The 15,546-nt window shown below is 35.4% G+C and overlaps 1 protein-coding gene across 5 annotated transcripts in view; it reads left to right on the forward strand.

Annotated features, from left to right (window-relative positions):
- The window catches only part of LRRFIP2 (LRR binding FLII interacting protein 2), a 123,027-nt gene that overhangs the window by 44,373 nt on the left and 63,108 nt on the right, over nucleotides 1-15,546 (forward strand). For 2 of the 5 annotated variants that reach the window (XM_061196479.1, XM_061196481.1), the window contains exons 3-4: nucleotides 691-777; nucleotides 8,285-8,329. In XM_061196479.1, the coding sequence (XP_061052462.1) occupies nucleotides 691-777; nucleotides 8,285-8,329 (132 nt within the window). Of the gene's footprint in view, nucleotides 1-690; nucleotides 778-2,008; nucleotides 2,060-8,129; nucleotides 8,187-8,284; nucleotides 8,330-13,695; nucleotides 13,738-15,192; nucleotides 15,259-15,546 lie in introns of all 5 variants that reach the window. The other 3 variants (XM_061196480.1, XM_061196482.1, XM_061196477.1) reach the window with 2 other exon arrangements.

Genomic DNA, 15,546 nt, shown 5'->3' on the forward strand with positions numbered 1-15,546 from the left:
TAGGGTCTGGGGTTGGGTAACGGGGAGTGATGACTAATGGGTACAGGTTTTCCTTTTGGGGTGATGAAAGTATCCTGGAACTAGATAGTAGTGATAATTGTGCAACTTTGTGAATGTACTTGAAAACCCACTGAATTGTATGTTTTTAAGTGGTGGATTTGATGGTGTGTGAATTATATCTCAATGGAAAGAGAGAGAGAGAGGAAGAGTTCCTGAAAGAAGCAGGAACAGTGAGCATAAAGGAACCTGAGATGGGTTGGAGAGAAACTCAGTGGTCGAGAATTGACGGGACTTGGAGAGCGAATACTGGCAAGGTCCAAAGTGAAGCAGAGGCTGGCCCTGCAGTTTCTAATCTGTATGATTGAATTGATGGGGAAGAAAATTCTGGAAAAACCAAGTGTGGAGAAACATATAATGAATTGTGTGAAATGTTTTGAATGTGTAATCAAGGCAAGCAGTTGACGGTAAAGGCCCAGATTTCAGGAGAGACTCTGGGACTAGAAAAAGAAGTGAGTACGGGCGGGATGTTGATGGAAGAAGTCAGTCAGGCTGCTGGTGGACCACGTCTTGTCCCCCACCCTCTTTGGGAAGTAATGTCCCATTGGCTCCTTGTCCTCCAAGCTGACTTACAGGTGTGGTGCTGGTAGTGGTGGTTTTTAAATAAAGCTGAATCTTTATATTACTTTTCAGGCAGAGGCAAGACTGGCAGCAAAACGGGCTGCCCGAGCAGAAGCAAGAGATATCCGCATGAGAGAACTGGAACGGCAACAAAAAGAGGTAATTTGGGTGGATAACCCTGATTTAGTGTTGGTCTCAAAAATATCAATACTTGGCTAGTTTCCGTCTGAAGTAAATCTGGTTCCTTCTGAAACACTGGGAATAGAATAACCTGATGTATATATTTTAACAAGCCATTTATGTCAGCAAGTTAAATGCAATATTTGTTTTAAATCATAACAGCAAACACATACATAGCTCTTACTCGTTATAAGTTATTATTGTGTAATAAGTGCTTGTAATAGCTAAAGTAGGCTTAGCGATGACAAAGTTATTTACTATGGTCCTAAATGTCCTAGAATTTTGATTAATTATGTTACGATATCTACATAGTAAAACTCTGTGAAATCATACAACCTTACAGTTTGTAAGCATATTTAATAATAGAGGAAAATATTCATCTAAGAAAATGAAAAAAAAGCACAACTGTAAGATGGGTGGGACTCCAGTTTTGTGTTACAAAAACTAGTATCTGTATATAGGTCAAAAACTACTGGAAAGAAGTGATTACTACCAATACTTTGGTCTATCTATGGTGGAATTATGATTGGTTTTATGTTCTTATGCTTTTCTATAGTTAATACATTTCAATATGTTTTAATTATCGGAAAGAAAAGCAAAAAAAATTTTTTTTCTAAGTAGGCATATAGAAATTGGGTTGCTTTAAAATGAAACAAATACTCTTTTTTACTCTTTCCTTCTGACATTGACCTAACTCCAAAAATTCCCATAAAAAATATTTCTGATGTTGTATTAGTACGAAGGGGGGCGGAAAACCTGCAGGGCAGTATTAAACACTTTATTTTGAGGTTGGTGGTGGATCTTCTGTTAATGTGTTAAAGAGATGTGTATAGAGTCCATATTGTCACAGCTCAAAAACAAAACCAAAAGCAGTTAATATATTGCTAAATTTTTTAACCTCATGGCTTCAAATATGAATGCAATTCTTGGCTTGAAATGAAAATGTGACAATGTATTGTCTTTTATACTCCTAAAATTATAAGGATACAGTTATTAAGTATAAGTTTTATTTATAGTTCTCTAAACTACAGAGGACCATATATCTCTATTATTGAGCATATTTTTCTTAGTATGTTCTGTATTTTGAATGTGTAACAACTTTAAATTAACAATCATTGCTGTTCAGGGCAAATGTATGTGATTAATTTAAGACTTTTCATAGAATGCAGTATGTTGGATGCTTTAGTTTATGAAACTTTTGCATTTGTAGCACTCTTATCATTCCTTTGATCGGAAATGGGGACAGATTCAGAAGTGGCTGGTAGGCCAGGATTGCCTGCCCTGCATGTTGTGATCAGTTGCTGAAATATGCAGTCTCAAAGTAAAACATTGACTAATCGTTTGCCAAGTAGGAGTGTTTGGCATGTTTGAACCTAAAGGTCAGAGAGTGTCTCTTCTGCCTATAGTGGACCAAGTGTGTGCTTGGAGTCCAGCCATTTCTGTTGTAGTTACAGCCTCACACTCATCTCATGAATGCTCCTGACCAAGAAAGATTGAGTAGATGAATGTGTTTTCTTTCTATGGGTTTGTTCTTCTGTCCCTCAGATTTGTCACTCTACCCCTCTTATTCCTTCCACCGCCCTCCACCCCGCCTCTCCTTCCCTGTTCCCTTCTTCCTTTCTCTCTTTTTTTAAAAAAACTAAGTCAGCAGGGTTTTCATTGAGGGATGACCCAAGTCATTCTTTCATCTCCTCTGAAAATTACTTTTATTTTTTGTTTTACCATCACTCCCAAATTTGTTAGCTACAAGAGCAAATTGCAACCAGTAGAGTATTAGTTACTGTGAGTCATTCCTAAATTTGAACTTTTTTCAGTGTTGGTAAGTCTCCCAGCTGCCTCCTATTGCAGGGGTTCTTAGCTTGGTATGTGAATAGGCGTGGGGGATGGGGCATGAAGCCTTAAAATCTCAGGCAAGGATTTGAGTATATGTATGTTTTCATGTGAAATGCCCACAGGCATTTTTATCATCAGATTCTCAAAGGAGTCTGTGATCCTCAGAGGTTAAGAACCGCTATCTAATTGTTGCTGAACAAGCAACTTTCATAAACAAATCCCTTCTAGAATAGCATTCTGAGGTATAACCAGAATGAAAATATTTATGACTGTATTGACCTACACATTTAAAACTTTATCATACTTCTCATTGTGATATTTTAGAAAAGAGAGAAAAAAGATGTTTGGTTGCTTAAAATTAAGCGACTCCTCATGTATGTGTCTGTTATTTTGGAGTGGAACCTGTCCTTTCTTGTTACTAAAGCTAGCTTAATTATTTTTATTTAAAGTGTCTTCTGCATGTAACTGGCTTCATATTACTGATGATGTCTTAAAAATGTTTGGTGTGAATATAAGAAATCGGTTTTACTTACAAAAATGGAAATATTAATTTCTTCTTTTAATTATGTATAATAGTTCTCAAATTAAATTGCCTAAGATTTTAATGTCTTAGGGCAGACCAAAACATTAAATAAGAAGAAAAGCCTAAGTTAAAAGTTTAATATTTGATTCCTATGTTTAAAGGCCATGAAGATAAACGTATTTTTTATCTCTGTGAAAGGTGTGCAGGTCAGGCAGTGAACGTGCTAGATTTTCATGGAAGGGGGGTTAGAGGCTTAAAATGCAGGTGGCGACTAACTCAAGTCTTCAGTAATAGGTAGGATTTGGACATGCAGGGAAGGTGGGGTTTAGTTTCAGATGGGAATAATTAACACTCTAACCCCTTCTGACACTTGCTTATACTGCTTTAAAACTGATTTTTCCTCTCACTTCTTATCTTATCCTTGTCTCTCTGGCTGCTTTCTGTCTATGAGCTTATAGTAGAAGTTGGCATGTGATAGTCACAATATAAAATATAAATTACTAATAAATTTATAATGAAATAAATAATGTATATACAAACAATTGGATTGTCAGTTATTAGAAGGAAGAATCTTCCTATATTAAAAATTTCTCCTAATTTTATTACTTTTTTGTCTGGGGGTAGGCTGTTGGGATGAGAATAGGGAACCCAAGGGCGTGAGGATCAGGAATGAAGCTGTCGTTGAGTGCATATCTGTGTGCCAACGCTGTGCTCATGCTTTTTATATATGTGTTCATTCCCCATTATAAGATAGGTACACTATATCCATTTTATAGATAGGTGATAAAGGATTGGTGAAGTAAACAACTTGCTTCGTTGTGACAGACCCAGAATTCGAAGGGATGAGAGGGTGCCCCATGTGCTAATCATGGAGTGGGAGGTAGAAGGACCAAGAAGAAAAGGGCCTATGTCTTTCCGGGCTTCCAGTTGGTCTTAGGTTAGCCAGTGCTTCTGTTTATAAACTGGATGTCTGAAGCAGTGGCATGTTGGTGACCTGAAAGAGTAAATGCAGTTTCTGAAGTTTCCTAATTTAAAACTGAGGGAATGGCTGCAGGCTTGAATTAAGTATTTGTTGTCAGAGAAGATGGCCAGGTGTATTCACAGGGCTGTGGGCTTTTTTTTTTTTTTTTAAATAAAACCACTTCATCCTCACTCCAAGTGAACTTTTAAAAACAGAAAATGTTTTATTTCCATTAATTTAACTTAAATGTATCAAAACATAATTTTCCAGAAAGCTTTAACAGATAAACATCCGTTTTTTAAGGCATTGTCCTGTTCATTCAGCTTTGGATCCTTTAAACTAATAAGGAGACTCCCAGGACAATGAAAATGTTTTGTTTTCCTGACGTGGAAGAGAGGGATACTCTGCCTTGTAATTGGTACCTAAGAACACAGTTTGCTGAAATTTTTTCTATTAGCTTTCTGATGCTAGTAATTCAAGAAAAGCCAACTGGCAGTTTTAATACTACTCCAGAAATACCTGGGAAAGGAAGCTTTTTTTTTTTTCTTTTTTTGTATTCCAGAGGAGGAGAAAGCTCTGAGTAAAAACCGGGATACCTTGCCATTATCTTCATGTTCTTTCTATGTAATCAGTCTGGATTTAGCCGCTGTAGTTTCAATGGTCTGGTGAGTCAGAAGATGTGAATGCTGATCCCAGCTTTCTGACTTTGTTGATTCCTAATCTTTTTGTGCTGCAGGGTTTTTTGTACTGTAAAAGGAAGGGATCAGACTAGATGATCTTTAAGAATCCTCTAGCTCTTAAAAATAATTCTAGAGTTGGTGCTAGGGTCTTTTCTTTTATACAAGGGTTTCCTTCTGTTTCTTCCTATTTGCCACCGTGCAAAAGTATTCCAGGTAGAGGGAGTAATTTAAGACTACCTGAATACCTGCCTTTCTGTAGAAGAGTGGTGCTCCATGGCAGACTCTTAGTAAAATATGTGCTTTGAGTCTTTTTTGGTGTAATAAAAATTTGCTTTGAGCTTCCCTTACTGTTTGTATGGTTGCCACTAGCCATGTGTGGGTAATTAGGTTTGGACTTAAATTGATTAAAATAAAAAGTTTCATTCCTCAGTTGCACTTCTAGCAGTTCAAGTGCTCAGTAGCCACATGTGGCTAGTGGCTACCATACTAGACAGCACAAACATAGAACATTTCCATTGTCACAGAAAGTTCTGTTGGATAGTGGTTGTTTAAGGGGTCGTTTATGACTATGGAATAAACTGTATTCTCTCAGTTTAAATTAACCAGCCTGTATGGGTTTACATTTTATTCTGTAGTTCTTCTGAACTCTTTTTAGGCCATTTTTTTCAAATGGGGCTAAAAAGAAAGCTGTGTAAATCTAGGGGTATATCAATACTTAATAAGGTATTGTTATTTAGGATTATTTTTATAATAGGTATAATTAAGAATAAATATGAATTCATCTGTCTGCTGCATCTTTAATGGGCTGTGCTCTTTAGAGGCAGGTTTTAAATTTCTTTTTAATTAATTAATTAATTTTTTATTGGAGTAAAATTGCTTTACAATGTTGTGTTAGTTTCTGCTGTACAATGAAGTGAATCAGTTATATGTATACCTATATCCCCTCCCTCTTGGACCTCCCTCTCCCCCTTCCCCCACCCATCCCATCCCATCCAATCCATCTAGGTTGTCACAGAGCACCAAGCTGAGCTCCCTGAGCTATACAGCAGCTTCCCACTAACTATCTATTTTACACATGGTAGTTTATTTATGTCAAACCTAATCTCCCAATTCATCCCACCCTCCCCTTCCCCCACTGTGTCCACATGTCCGTTCTCTACGTCTGCGTCTCTATTCCTGCCCTGCAAATAGGTTCATCTGTACGATTTTTCTAGATTGCATATATATGCATTAATGTACGATATTTGTTTTTCTCTTTCTGGCTTACTTCACTCTGCATGACAGACTCTAGGTCCATCCACATCTCTACAAATGACCCAGTTTCTTTCCTTTTTATGGCTGAGTAATATTCCATTGTATATATGTACCACATTTTTATCCATTCATCTGTCAATGGACATTTAGGTTGCTTCCATGTCCTGGCTATTGTAAATAGTGTTGCAATGAACATTGTGGTACATGTGTCCTTTTGAATTATGGTTTTCTCAGGGTATATGCCCAGTAGTGGGATTGCTGGGTCATGTGGTAGTTCTGTTTTTAGTTTTTTAAGGAACTTCCGTACTGTTCTCCATAGTGCCTCTATCAATTTACATTGGCACCAATAGTGCAAAAGGGTTCCCTTTTCTCCGCACCCTCTCCATCATTTATTGTTTGTAGGTTTTTTGATGATGGCCATTCTGACTGACGTGAGGTGATACCTCATTGTAGTTTTGATTTGCATTTCTCTAATAATTAATGATGTTGAGTATCTTTTCATGTGTAGAGGCGGGATTTTTAAAAGTGCTCTTGTGTAGTAGGTGGAATGAAAAGAAAGGATAGAATAAAGATTGAGCATTAAACCGTGTATGTCACCCTAGTACGCCAAATAATACTGGGAGGGGGCATGTAGAATTAACTTGCCTGTGTAGCACAAGGCTTTTTATACTAACCAAGCTAACTAGCCTAGAACTGGTTACCACTTAAAAAGCTGTACCTACTCTGCTGGGCTAACACACATGCCCCCCAAACTTTTGTGGTATACCACCTGATAGTCAAAGAAAGGGAAGAAACTTGCTTGACTCCTTACAGACTACATGTGTCTATCACATAACAAAAATGTGAATCGGTGATGAATTCCTAAAGATCAGAACACCATATTGGATATTGAATCATTGAATCATACTGGTGCTTATAAACAGACTTCTGAACAGATTTGATCAAAGGCATCAATGTGCACAGCACATGACAACCAAGAGTTTTTTGGACTTGTATTCAAAGATCATGACCAAAATAAAACATTAAATTGTGGTGTTTCAGTTGAATTACTGTTTCTGGATTTGAGATGAATGGTCAGGCATAGCCGTCTGCTCTGCCTGCATGATGATCGTGCTGTATCGTCATGGGGTGTTGAAGTATTGATGCATTTTGGAAAAAGCGGTGTTGATTAGCTATGAACTCAGTTGGACAGTTTTGTGTAGATTCTTAGTCAATGCAAATTACTTTAACACTTGGGACTTTGAAATTCTGATCAGAAGTTTCTTAACACTTGATTAGGTTCTAGGGACTAGTCATTTAATTTCACGACTCTGTACTTAATGCTCCAGTGCTAATAGCTGAATATGGAAAAGTTTAGAATTATATATTTAATTAGTCAACTGTTTGGAGGTTGGTTTTTTTTGGTCAATTTTTTTTTTTAACAATCTTCATAAGGCATAACTTTTGAGGTAACTTTATCAATTCTGAAATATTTATTTGATTTCTTCTAATTTTAAGTAGTTTTTCATATTAACAACACACAGTCAGGGGCTATTTCATTTAGTTGTTCTTTTCTTTTCCAGTTAGAGTGGTAAAAGAAAAAGAAAAAAATTTTTTTGCAATGAGCACAAAATTATAACCCAAATCTTTTTAAAGCAACACATTGCCACCTTAAACCACATCTGTAATAAAATAAACATTTCTTCCTGCCTTGGGTAAACATCATAATGAAAAAATAGATCAAAGTCTGTTTTTAATGCTGACCTCAATTTCTGTTTAAGTATACTTGCTTATTTTTATCTTGGTATATTGAACTCCCTTGGTCATATATAGAGTACATTCTACAAGTGGTCAGATATATCTATCTATCCATAGATAGATAGATAGATAGATAGATACACACACACTTGTTCAAATAAAAACATTGCCAAGATTATTTCTACTTTCTTTCCAACTGAGGGACATGGCTGCCCCAAACTCAGCTTTTGAGGCTGAGCTGTCCCTTCCGCCTGCTGTGGGGAAGGTGCTGCTGTGCTCAGCTGTTCTGACAGACAGCCCTCCGCTGAGTGATTAACTCTCCATGTACTTTCTCCTTTCCCAGGATGAGTCGGAAAGGGCCAGGTATTCCCACCGGTCCAGTCATCATCGTCCTTCTCTGGTTTGTAATAACCTACAAACTTGCCTCTAATACTTTTCCTCATCAACTTGCCATAGTCACTCACACACCTTTACTATGTTTGTTTTTATTTTTATCAGGGAGTTGAGGATGCCTTGTCCATTCGAAGTCTTGGCAGTCACAGGGTTGGTATTTTAAGTTGTTTACACCCCCATAGCAAAGCTATCCCTTTGCCTTTTTTTAAAACACAGAAATATTGGCAAAGCTATTTCATTGGAAAATGATGCTTTCAAATTATTGCTATAAGTAAATCAGTTCTAAAATCATGAATATTTTATCTGTTAACATATATATTCACTTTTTCTATAAAAGGACCTTTGATTTTGGAAAACCATCACAAAATAATAAGGTTAATTCTATAGAATAACATCGGCATGCTTCTAACTTTCAGATTTTTCCTACTTTCATATTTTTTTAAATGACAATTTATTAAATAAAATTTATTATTTTGGGGCTTGGGTGACTAATTATAGTTTTATTCAGTGGGAAAATTGAGCTTCTGATTTTAAAAATGCCTGTCTTATCATACTTATAGAAATTATCATGCTTCAACATTTTGATTAACATTTTGTAGTTTGTCTCAAGTTTTTAGCGTACATCATTGTAAATCAAGATAAATGAGAAATCGCTCATCAAAGGCTTGCATATTGTGCCAGGAAACTGACTCTCTTCTTAAAGAATTGTGCTTTAAACCTTAGAGCAATGCTTTTTTAATTTACACATTGATAATATTGTATATGTACTTACATCTAGATTTTTCATCAGTAAAATTATCTTTCTTGCTAAGGTCTATATTTGTTAATTCTCCCCAGGTCTAGCTTTCTTCCTATCTTGTATAATGTATAAAAATACACTATATTAAACTGAGTGTGTTCTGGTATACTAATTATGGATGTGTTTGTATTCTTAAATAGTCTTTTACTCTGGTTATAGTTCTTATTGGTGAATGTAACCTACTGTCTTTTTAGAATAAGTTAGTAAACTAATTCTTGAATCATAAGTATTTTGGTTAATTATAAAAATTTAGATTTATAAGAATATTAAAAAGCCTTTATAGAAATCTAATCAGTAGTTTAAGAATGATTTTGCAGGGGAAATACTTTTGTTTTTGTTTTTGTTTTGTTTTGTTTTTTAACATCTTTATTGGAGTATAATTGCTTTACAATGGTGTGTTAGTTTCTGCTTTATAACAAAGTGAATCAGCTATACATATACATATATCCCCTTATCTCCTCCCTCTTGCATCTCCCTCCCACCTCCCTCTCCCACCCCTCTAGGTGGTTACAAAGCACCAAGCTGATCTTGCCGAGAAATACTTTAAGAAAAACTTGTCATGCTTCTCCCTGGAGATATTGTTTTTTTTCTCACAGGGAGTTAGTCAACAGAAGCTTAAAAGTTGAGCCTTAAGGGCTTTGAAAATAATCCCATCTTTCCTCTTTTTAAAAAAACATATGAGTTTTCCCTTTACTTTTCATTGTAATGTTCATAGTGTGAAGTTTCACACAGTTTTTATCAAGCTGGTTATTTGTAAATTTGTATGGAAAACTTGATTATATATTAGTTTAACCTAATGCTAAAACCTTCCAAGTTCAACCTAATTTAGGGGCCTTTAAAACATCTGCAAACAAACAAAAAAAGAAATCTGCAATTAAATAAATAAGGAATTGTTTATCCAGGGTGTCTATAAAGTAATGAGGTTGATTTTCATTTCATGGAAATTATATCATTAAATAAATTTAAGATATAACTAGAACTCTCACAGTATTTTATTTCATTATGGTAATTATGAAAATTTGCTGTTATGGGAAAAAGAGTTAAGCTCCTAATTAAAAAAATCAGTATGCAAACTTAAAGATTAATAAAAAATTTTACACTGTAGAGGAGACTTTGGAACTTTACTGTGTGTGAGTGTACATTTAGCACATTTAAAATATTTAGACTTTCCTGGAAATGTCTGTTTTGAAATGAAAGCTCACTAATAACATAGTTTAAAAGAAATGTAATTGAGATAAGATTTTTTTTCTTTTTTCTCTTAGCTAGATAATATTGGGAGTTCTAAGTTTTCGTCAGATTATTTGCTTTTTAAAGTAACTTTACCATCTACATTAAACTGATATGTAGACAACTTTTGTTCTCTGTAAAAATAATTGTGATGGTTTAAAACACTGACCTAAATTTTATCGGGATTTGCTATATTATTTGGGGGGTTTTGGTATTTCTCTGCCAGTTTTCTTTTTAAACTTATGAGCTGTGTATTAAAAAGTCTAGGCTTTTGGACCTTGTATTTGATATATGAACATTAGATATATGTACCTGGATATGAGGCAGATGTATTTATGGTTTTATGCCACATTCTTAGGACTTTGATCTTTCCTTTTGTCCAGTTAACTTTCAGGTACTGCTTTCTTGAAAGGTGTCCTGCCAGAAGCTATTTGGGCTGGAGATGGTAACAGTGTTATAGACATTCTCCATAAAAATAGAAAGAGCAAAGATAGTTCAAGACTGAATGGTAGGTTTGGGGAAGGAAGATTAAATCAACGCCCTGAGTCTAGAATTGAAACAATCTGTTTCTTTAAAAAACATCTACCTTAAAAAAAAAAAAATCTTACAAAGTGCTTGGTCACTGCTTTATACAGTGAAATACAAGAAGACTCTAAGGAGGAGATCCAAAATTAGAAAATGAGGTGATCTTGAATCAGAGTGGTAGAGATACATTGCAGTTTTAATTGGTGGAAATTCTTACTGTTGTTTTTATCAGTTCCTATTTATATATCAATTGCCTTAGTATAATTTTAGTGAAGTTAATTTTAATATGCTTGCAATTTGTGTTTTGTCATTTACTCCTACACTGTTTAATTCCATGGAAGAACCCATCGAAGGACGTAATGGGGACACATTGGAGCAGAGCCAGTACACCCAAAAGGAAAGACATCATGGTGTGTAGCCCAGAGAAATGTGCCGTGTTAGTATTGTGCGTTCACTGTTGACTCACAGAGTCCTGGGGGCTTGAGTAATAGGTCCATTCTAACAGAAATGAACACTTGCTGAACTTTGTTTCTACAACCTGTTTTCTGTACTTTTTAAAAATTTTATTTCCGAATGAAAACTTTGAGGTAACTTTTTCTGAGTGTTAAAAAAAAACCTTTTTGGATAGATTATAATAGCAAGTTTGGAAACATTTTATTTAGCTAGAGCCCTTAATATTTTCAGTTCTCCCTCTTTTGATGAATCATTTGTTTTTAAATAACATAAGTACCAACTGGCACGTATTGGAGGATTCTTTTTGTTTACTCAGTTGTTCTAGTGGCAATTGGGGTGTCCAAGTTATGGATTTTCCTACCAGATTCAGCAATTTTTAAAATTATCTGAGGGAATTCCCTGGCGGTCCAGTGGTTAGGACTCCGCTCTTCCAATGCCAGGACCTGGGTTCAATCCCTGGTTGGGGAACTATGATCCCACAAGCGGTGCAGCATGGCCAAATAAATAAATAAATAAAATAAAACTATATGAGCTCTGCATTGTATTTTGGAAAAGGAAAATCAAAATAGGTCAATTTTGTTCAACTTGTTAAATCTTAAGCTTTTGCAAAAGGCCATTGGTGTTACAGAGAGCATGAGAAGAACTAAGACATGACCAGTCCCTTCAATGAACTTATCTGGTTGGGAGAATGGAATAGTTTATATGCAAGAATGTGTGACTTGAGTAATACATGTTTTGGTCATGGGGTTTTTTTTTAAACAAAAAAGATATTTTGTTAACTGAGAAAAGATGTTAAGTGAAACTTCCATAGAGAAGGAACTTTATTTTCAGTGAAATGTTATTCACCACAGTGACATTTTACCATTACACATCATTTACCACCAAATGCACACCCTTAGGCATTTTAGAAAATTCTGGATAAACAAGATTTTTTTTTACACATGTAATAACACTCTTTATATTCTGTTTTCAAGATAATTTAAGAAAAGCATGCAAAGGCAGATATTTTGCTCCAGCACTTTTTAGTATTTATTGCAGTATCATTTTCACTGAAATTACACCAGTGGTAAAATTATACCACTTAGCCTTATACTTATGAAGTATATTTTGGGGGGTTTCTGCAATATCTTTTGTAAATGACCATCTCATTGGGCATGAAGGGAGGGCCTTTGTTCTGTCTGAACTATTATTTTAATGCTTTATTAGAACTACACTATATAATTTGATCTTCTAGTGTATTTTAAGCTTTTTAAAATTGCGACCTCTATAAAAGGAATACATTTTACACCATAATCCAGTATACATATACAGACATATGCCTGTGTGTTAGTATGTATATAAGTATATAAAAAATATTATAGAAACAGAAGTTTCACAAAATAATATTTACTCTTACTGTACATGATACACTCTAGTATTTTCTCTTCTATTTTATTTTTTTTTAATGCTGGTTGAACCCATAAATTGATTTTATGAACTACTAATGAGTTGCAGTCCACACTTAGGAAAACATTACTTTAGATCAGGTTTTTGAATAGTGTTCCCTAGAATCCTAAATGGGTATAAAAGTTGCAAAAGAAAGATATTTTAGATGTTAAAAAAAAAAAAAGATATTTTTACCAAACTACCTGAGGAACTTGTTTATTGCTTTTGTTTTATGCATTGTTTTATTGTTTTATACATTGCTCTTCTGGGTCAGATTGCTTAAAAAAATCTGAGCTAGAATGCTTAAAAAATGAAGTTAGGAAACCACAAATCTGAGTAGTTAGTTACTATTTAATTCAGTTTCTTGGATTTGAAATGTGGTGTTACACGTATTATTTTTTAAAGACCCTACGTGAAATGTGGTTTTTCTGGTCTTGTCATAAATGTATGTAATCCACACTTTACTCCGGCCAAGTTTCTAGTTTTGTTCACTGTTTTCCATAGGGAAAGTTCTTGAGGAAGGAAGTTTTTCAGGTGTGTGCACAAGCAGATACAAGGGAACTCTCCCCCTTTTGATGCTGCAATTGTTTTTTTGTTTGTTTGCTTTTTGTTTTTGTTTTTTTTGTAAGCTTTATTATACTAGTTATGTGATCCTGCTTCATTGCCTCTCCATGCCTTGCTTTTGCCATGTTTCAAATGATGGAAAACGATGGTGACAGACACAATAAGAAAAAGTAAAACATCTTTTGACTTCAGAATGCTTACTTCCTGCGTTTAAAGGCTTCCTTGGGTGTTTTGTGCTATAGTATACTGGGATGAATCATCTCACCATTACTGATTGTAAATTCTGTTTTTGAAAGAGAACATGCAGTTTTTCCTGTACGTATAGTTTAGCAATAACCTATACTAGGAAAGAATGAGGGGGGAGAATATTCTTTAATTCAAATGTCACAGCCTTTGTGTTTAATAATTTTAGGCTTTTAAAATAGTGCTGGATTTTTAATAACTTTATGAATGTTACTTTTTCCCCTCTTTATATTTCTGATTTTGGAAATACAACCAACTTTCACCTTTTCCTGAAATCCAGTATGATGCTTTCAAGGATAGATCGTCAAGACTTTCATCATTAGTATGTAGTGCATAACTTTATGTTAAATGTAGAGTTTTACTTTATAAACACCTGATGATGCTAATCATAGATTATGACTTTTTCATAGGTTTGTTACGATGTTTGGGGGAAATGTATGACTAACAAAGCAAAATCTAGTGTTGTGCAATTGTGGCATAATTTAGCACTTGAATAACTTCGTCTTTTAGAATATCAGGATCAGATAAAAATTATTTGCTTCCCTATTCAGGACTAAGATTGGTAGTAGTATCTTTTGTTAAAATAATGAGCCACCCAGCTGACACATACTCATTGCCCTGGAAGACATGTTTCCAGCAGTGTTTTGATACGTACTGAACTACAGTAGCACAGGCCCTACCGTGTTTCATGTTCTGTGTCACAAGCCAGCAGGTGTGAAAGCATCCAGCAGTGACAGATGACACCTGAAGCATCAGTTATGTCCACTCATTTTTTGCTTGATTTGGTTTTTTTATGGTATGTCATTTTGGCCAAGGAAGTTTAGTTATCACATGTTTTTCTTGGGTTAATATGTCAATAGATTGCCTGAGTTGCTAGACTATATCAGCAGCTCTTAAATGTTCAGGGTAATGTATAAAAGGAAAGATATGCATATTCTAAAAAGAAAAATGAGTGTATAATTACTGATTCAGGATCTAGCTGTGCATGTCTCAGATGATTTGCATAGAGCAGACTGTTAGCTAGGACCCTTCTAGCTGCACCTCCGCATTACAGGCCAACGGTGCATACCTAGATTGGACTTCTTGTTTACCAGTTGACCTGTTTAGTAGTATTGCTGTCCTCTATCCCCTCACATACACTTGGCTCTGTACTCCTAGGAGAAGTTATGTGTTGAGACAGAGCTATCTTCAAAGCACTCAGATGTCAGATTATTGTCTAATGATGCTGCTGCTACTCGAGACAATCCATACCATGTTGGCTGCTTTCCTCTGAGCAGCACATGCTGTGGGACCACTAACGGGTTAAGAGGACTGTCTTGGGCAGTACAATGTTATGTTTTCTGTTCTCAATCTTGTTTTGATTGATGCACAGGATTGCTTTTTGGCCTTTAGGTAAGGAGGACTGTGGAAGGAAGTGGACTCTCTTGTCACTCATACCTTTTTAAAGAAGATAGTCCCATGGGCAGGGACTCAAATGAGGTGTGGGGTGAGGGTCCCCACAAATATCCTGCCTGGCTCTGAGTCCTAATTAAGTTTTTAGTTGACTAGACACTGAGCTGGATGGCACAGGGGAGGTGAGGGGGAATGCAGGTGTGTAGAGAGGCTGTGTGTCTTAGCCGGTCAAGGGCAGTGAATCATTTACTAACAGGTGGGAAATAGAGTGCATGTAGACTACTCTGTCTCAGGTGGATCTTTCTGTGTATGATTTTAAGATGAATTTTATTAAATTATTTTTAAACTTCACTATATGATCCTTGTATTCAATATTTACTTCCAGAATCATTCTTACAGTCACTCTGATGGAATGAAGAAGAGATCTTCTGGTTCTCGTAAAGACCCACTGGTTAGTTCTGTTGTGTCTCATATCACAGTATTTTGTGTGGCTGTAAAATTCACTGATTACTTTTACGGAAGTTAAGAATTATGACTGCACTGGTGTGCTCTTAAGGCATTATTGAAACTTGATAATATACTGAAACATGACTTATCAGAACTTATTTAAAAATAATTTTGTTTTCATTTACAAGATTTAATATCAAGTTAATATATCTAACCCTAGTGGCTAGCGTTAGGAAAGTGTCCCACGAAGTTCATTAACAATGTATTTTCATTTACAAACTGTCCTTTGGAG

The sequence above is a fragment of the Eubalaena glacialis genome, chromosome 7 (genome assembly GCF_028564815.1).
Source record: "Eubalaena glacialis isolate mEubGla1 chromosome 7, mEubGla1.1.hap2.+ XY, whole genome shotgun sequence".
In the NCBI taxonomy this organism is placed as follows: Eukaryota; Metazoa; Chordata; class Mammalia; order Artiodactyla; family Balaenidae; genus Eubalaena; species Eubalaena glacialis.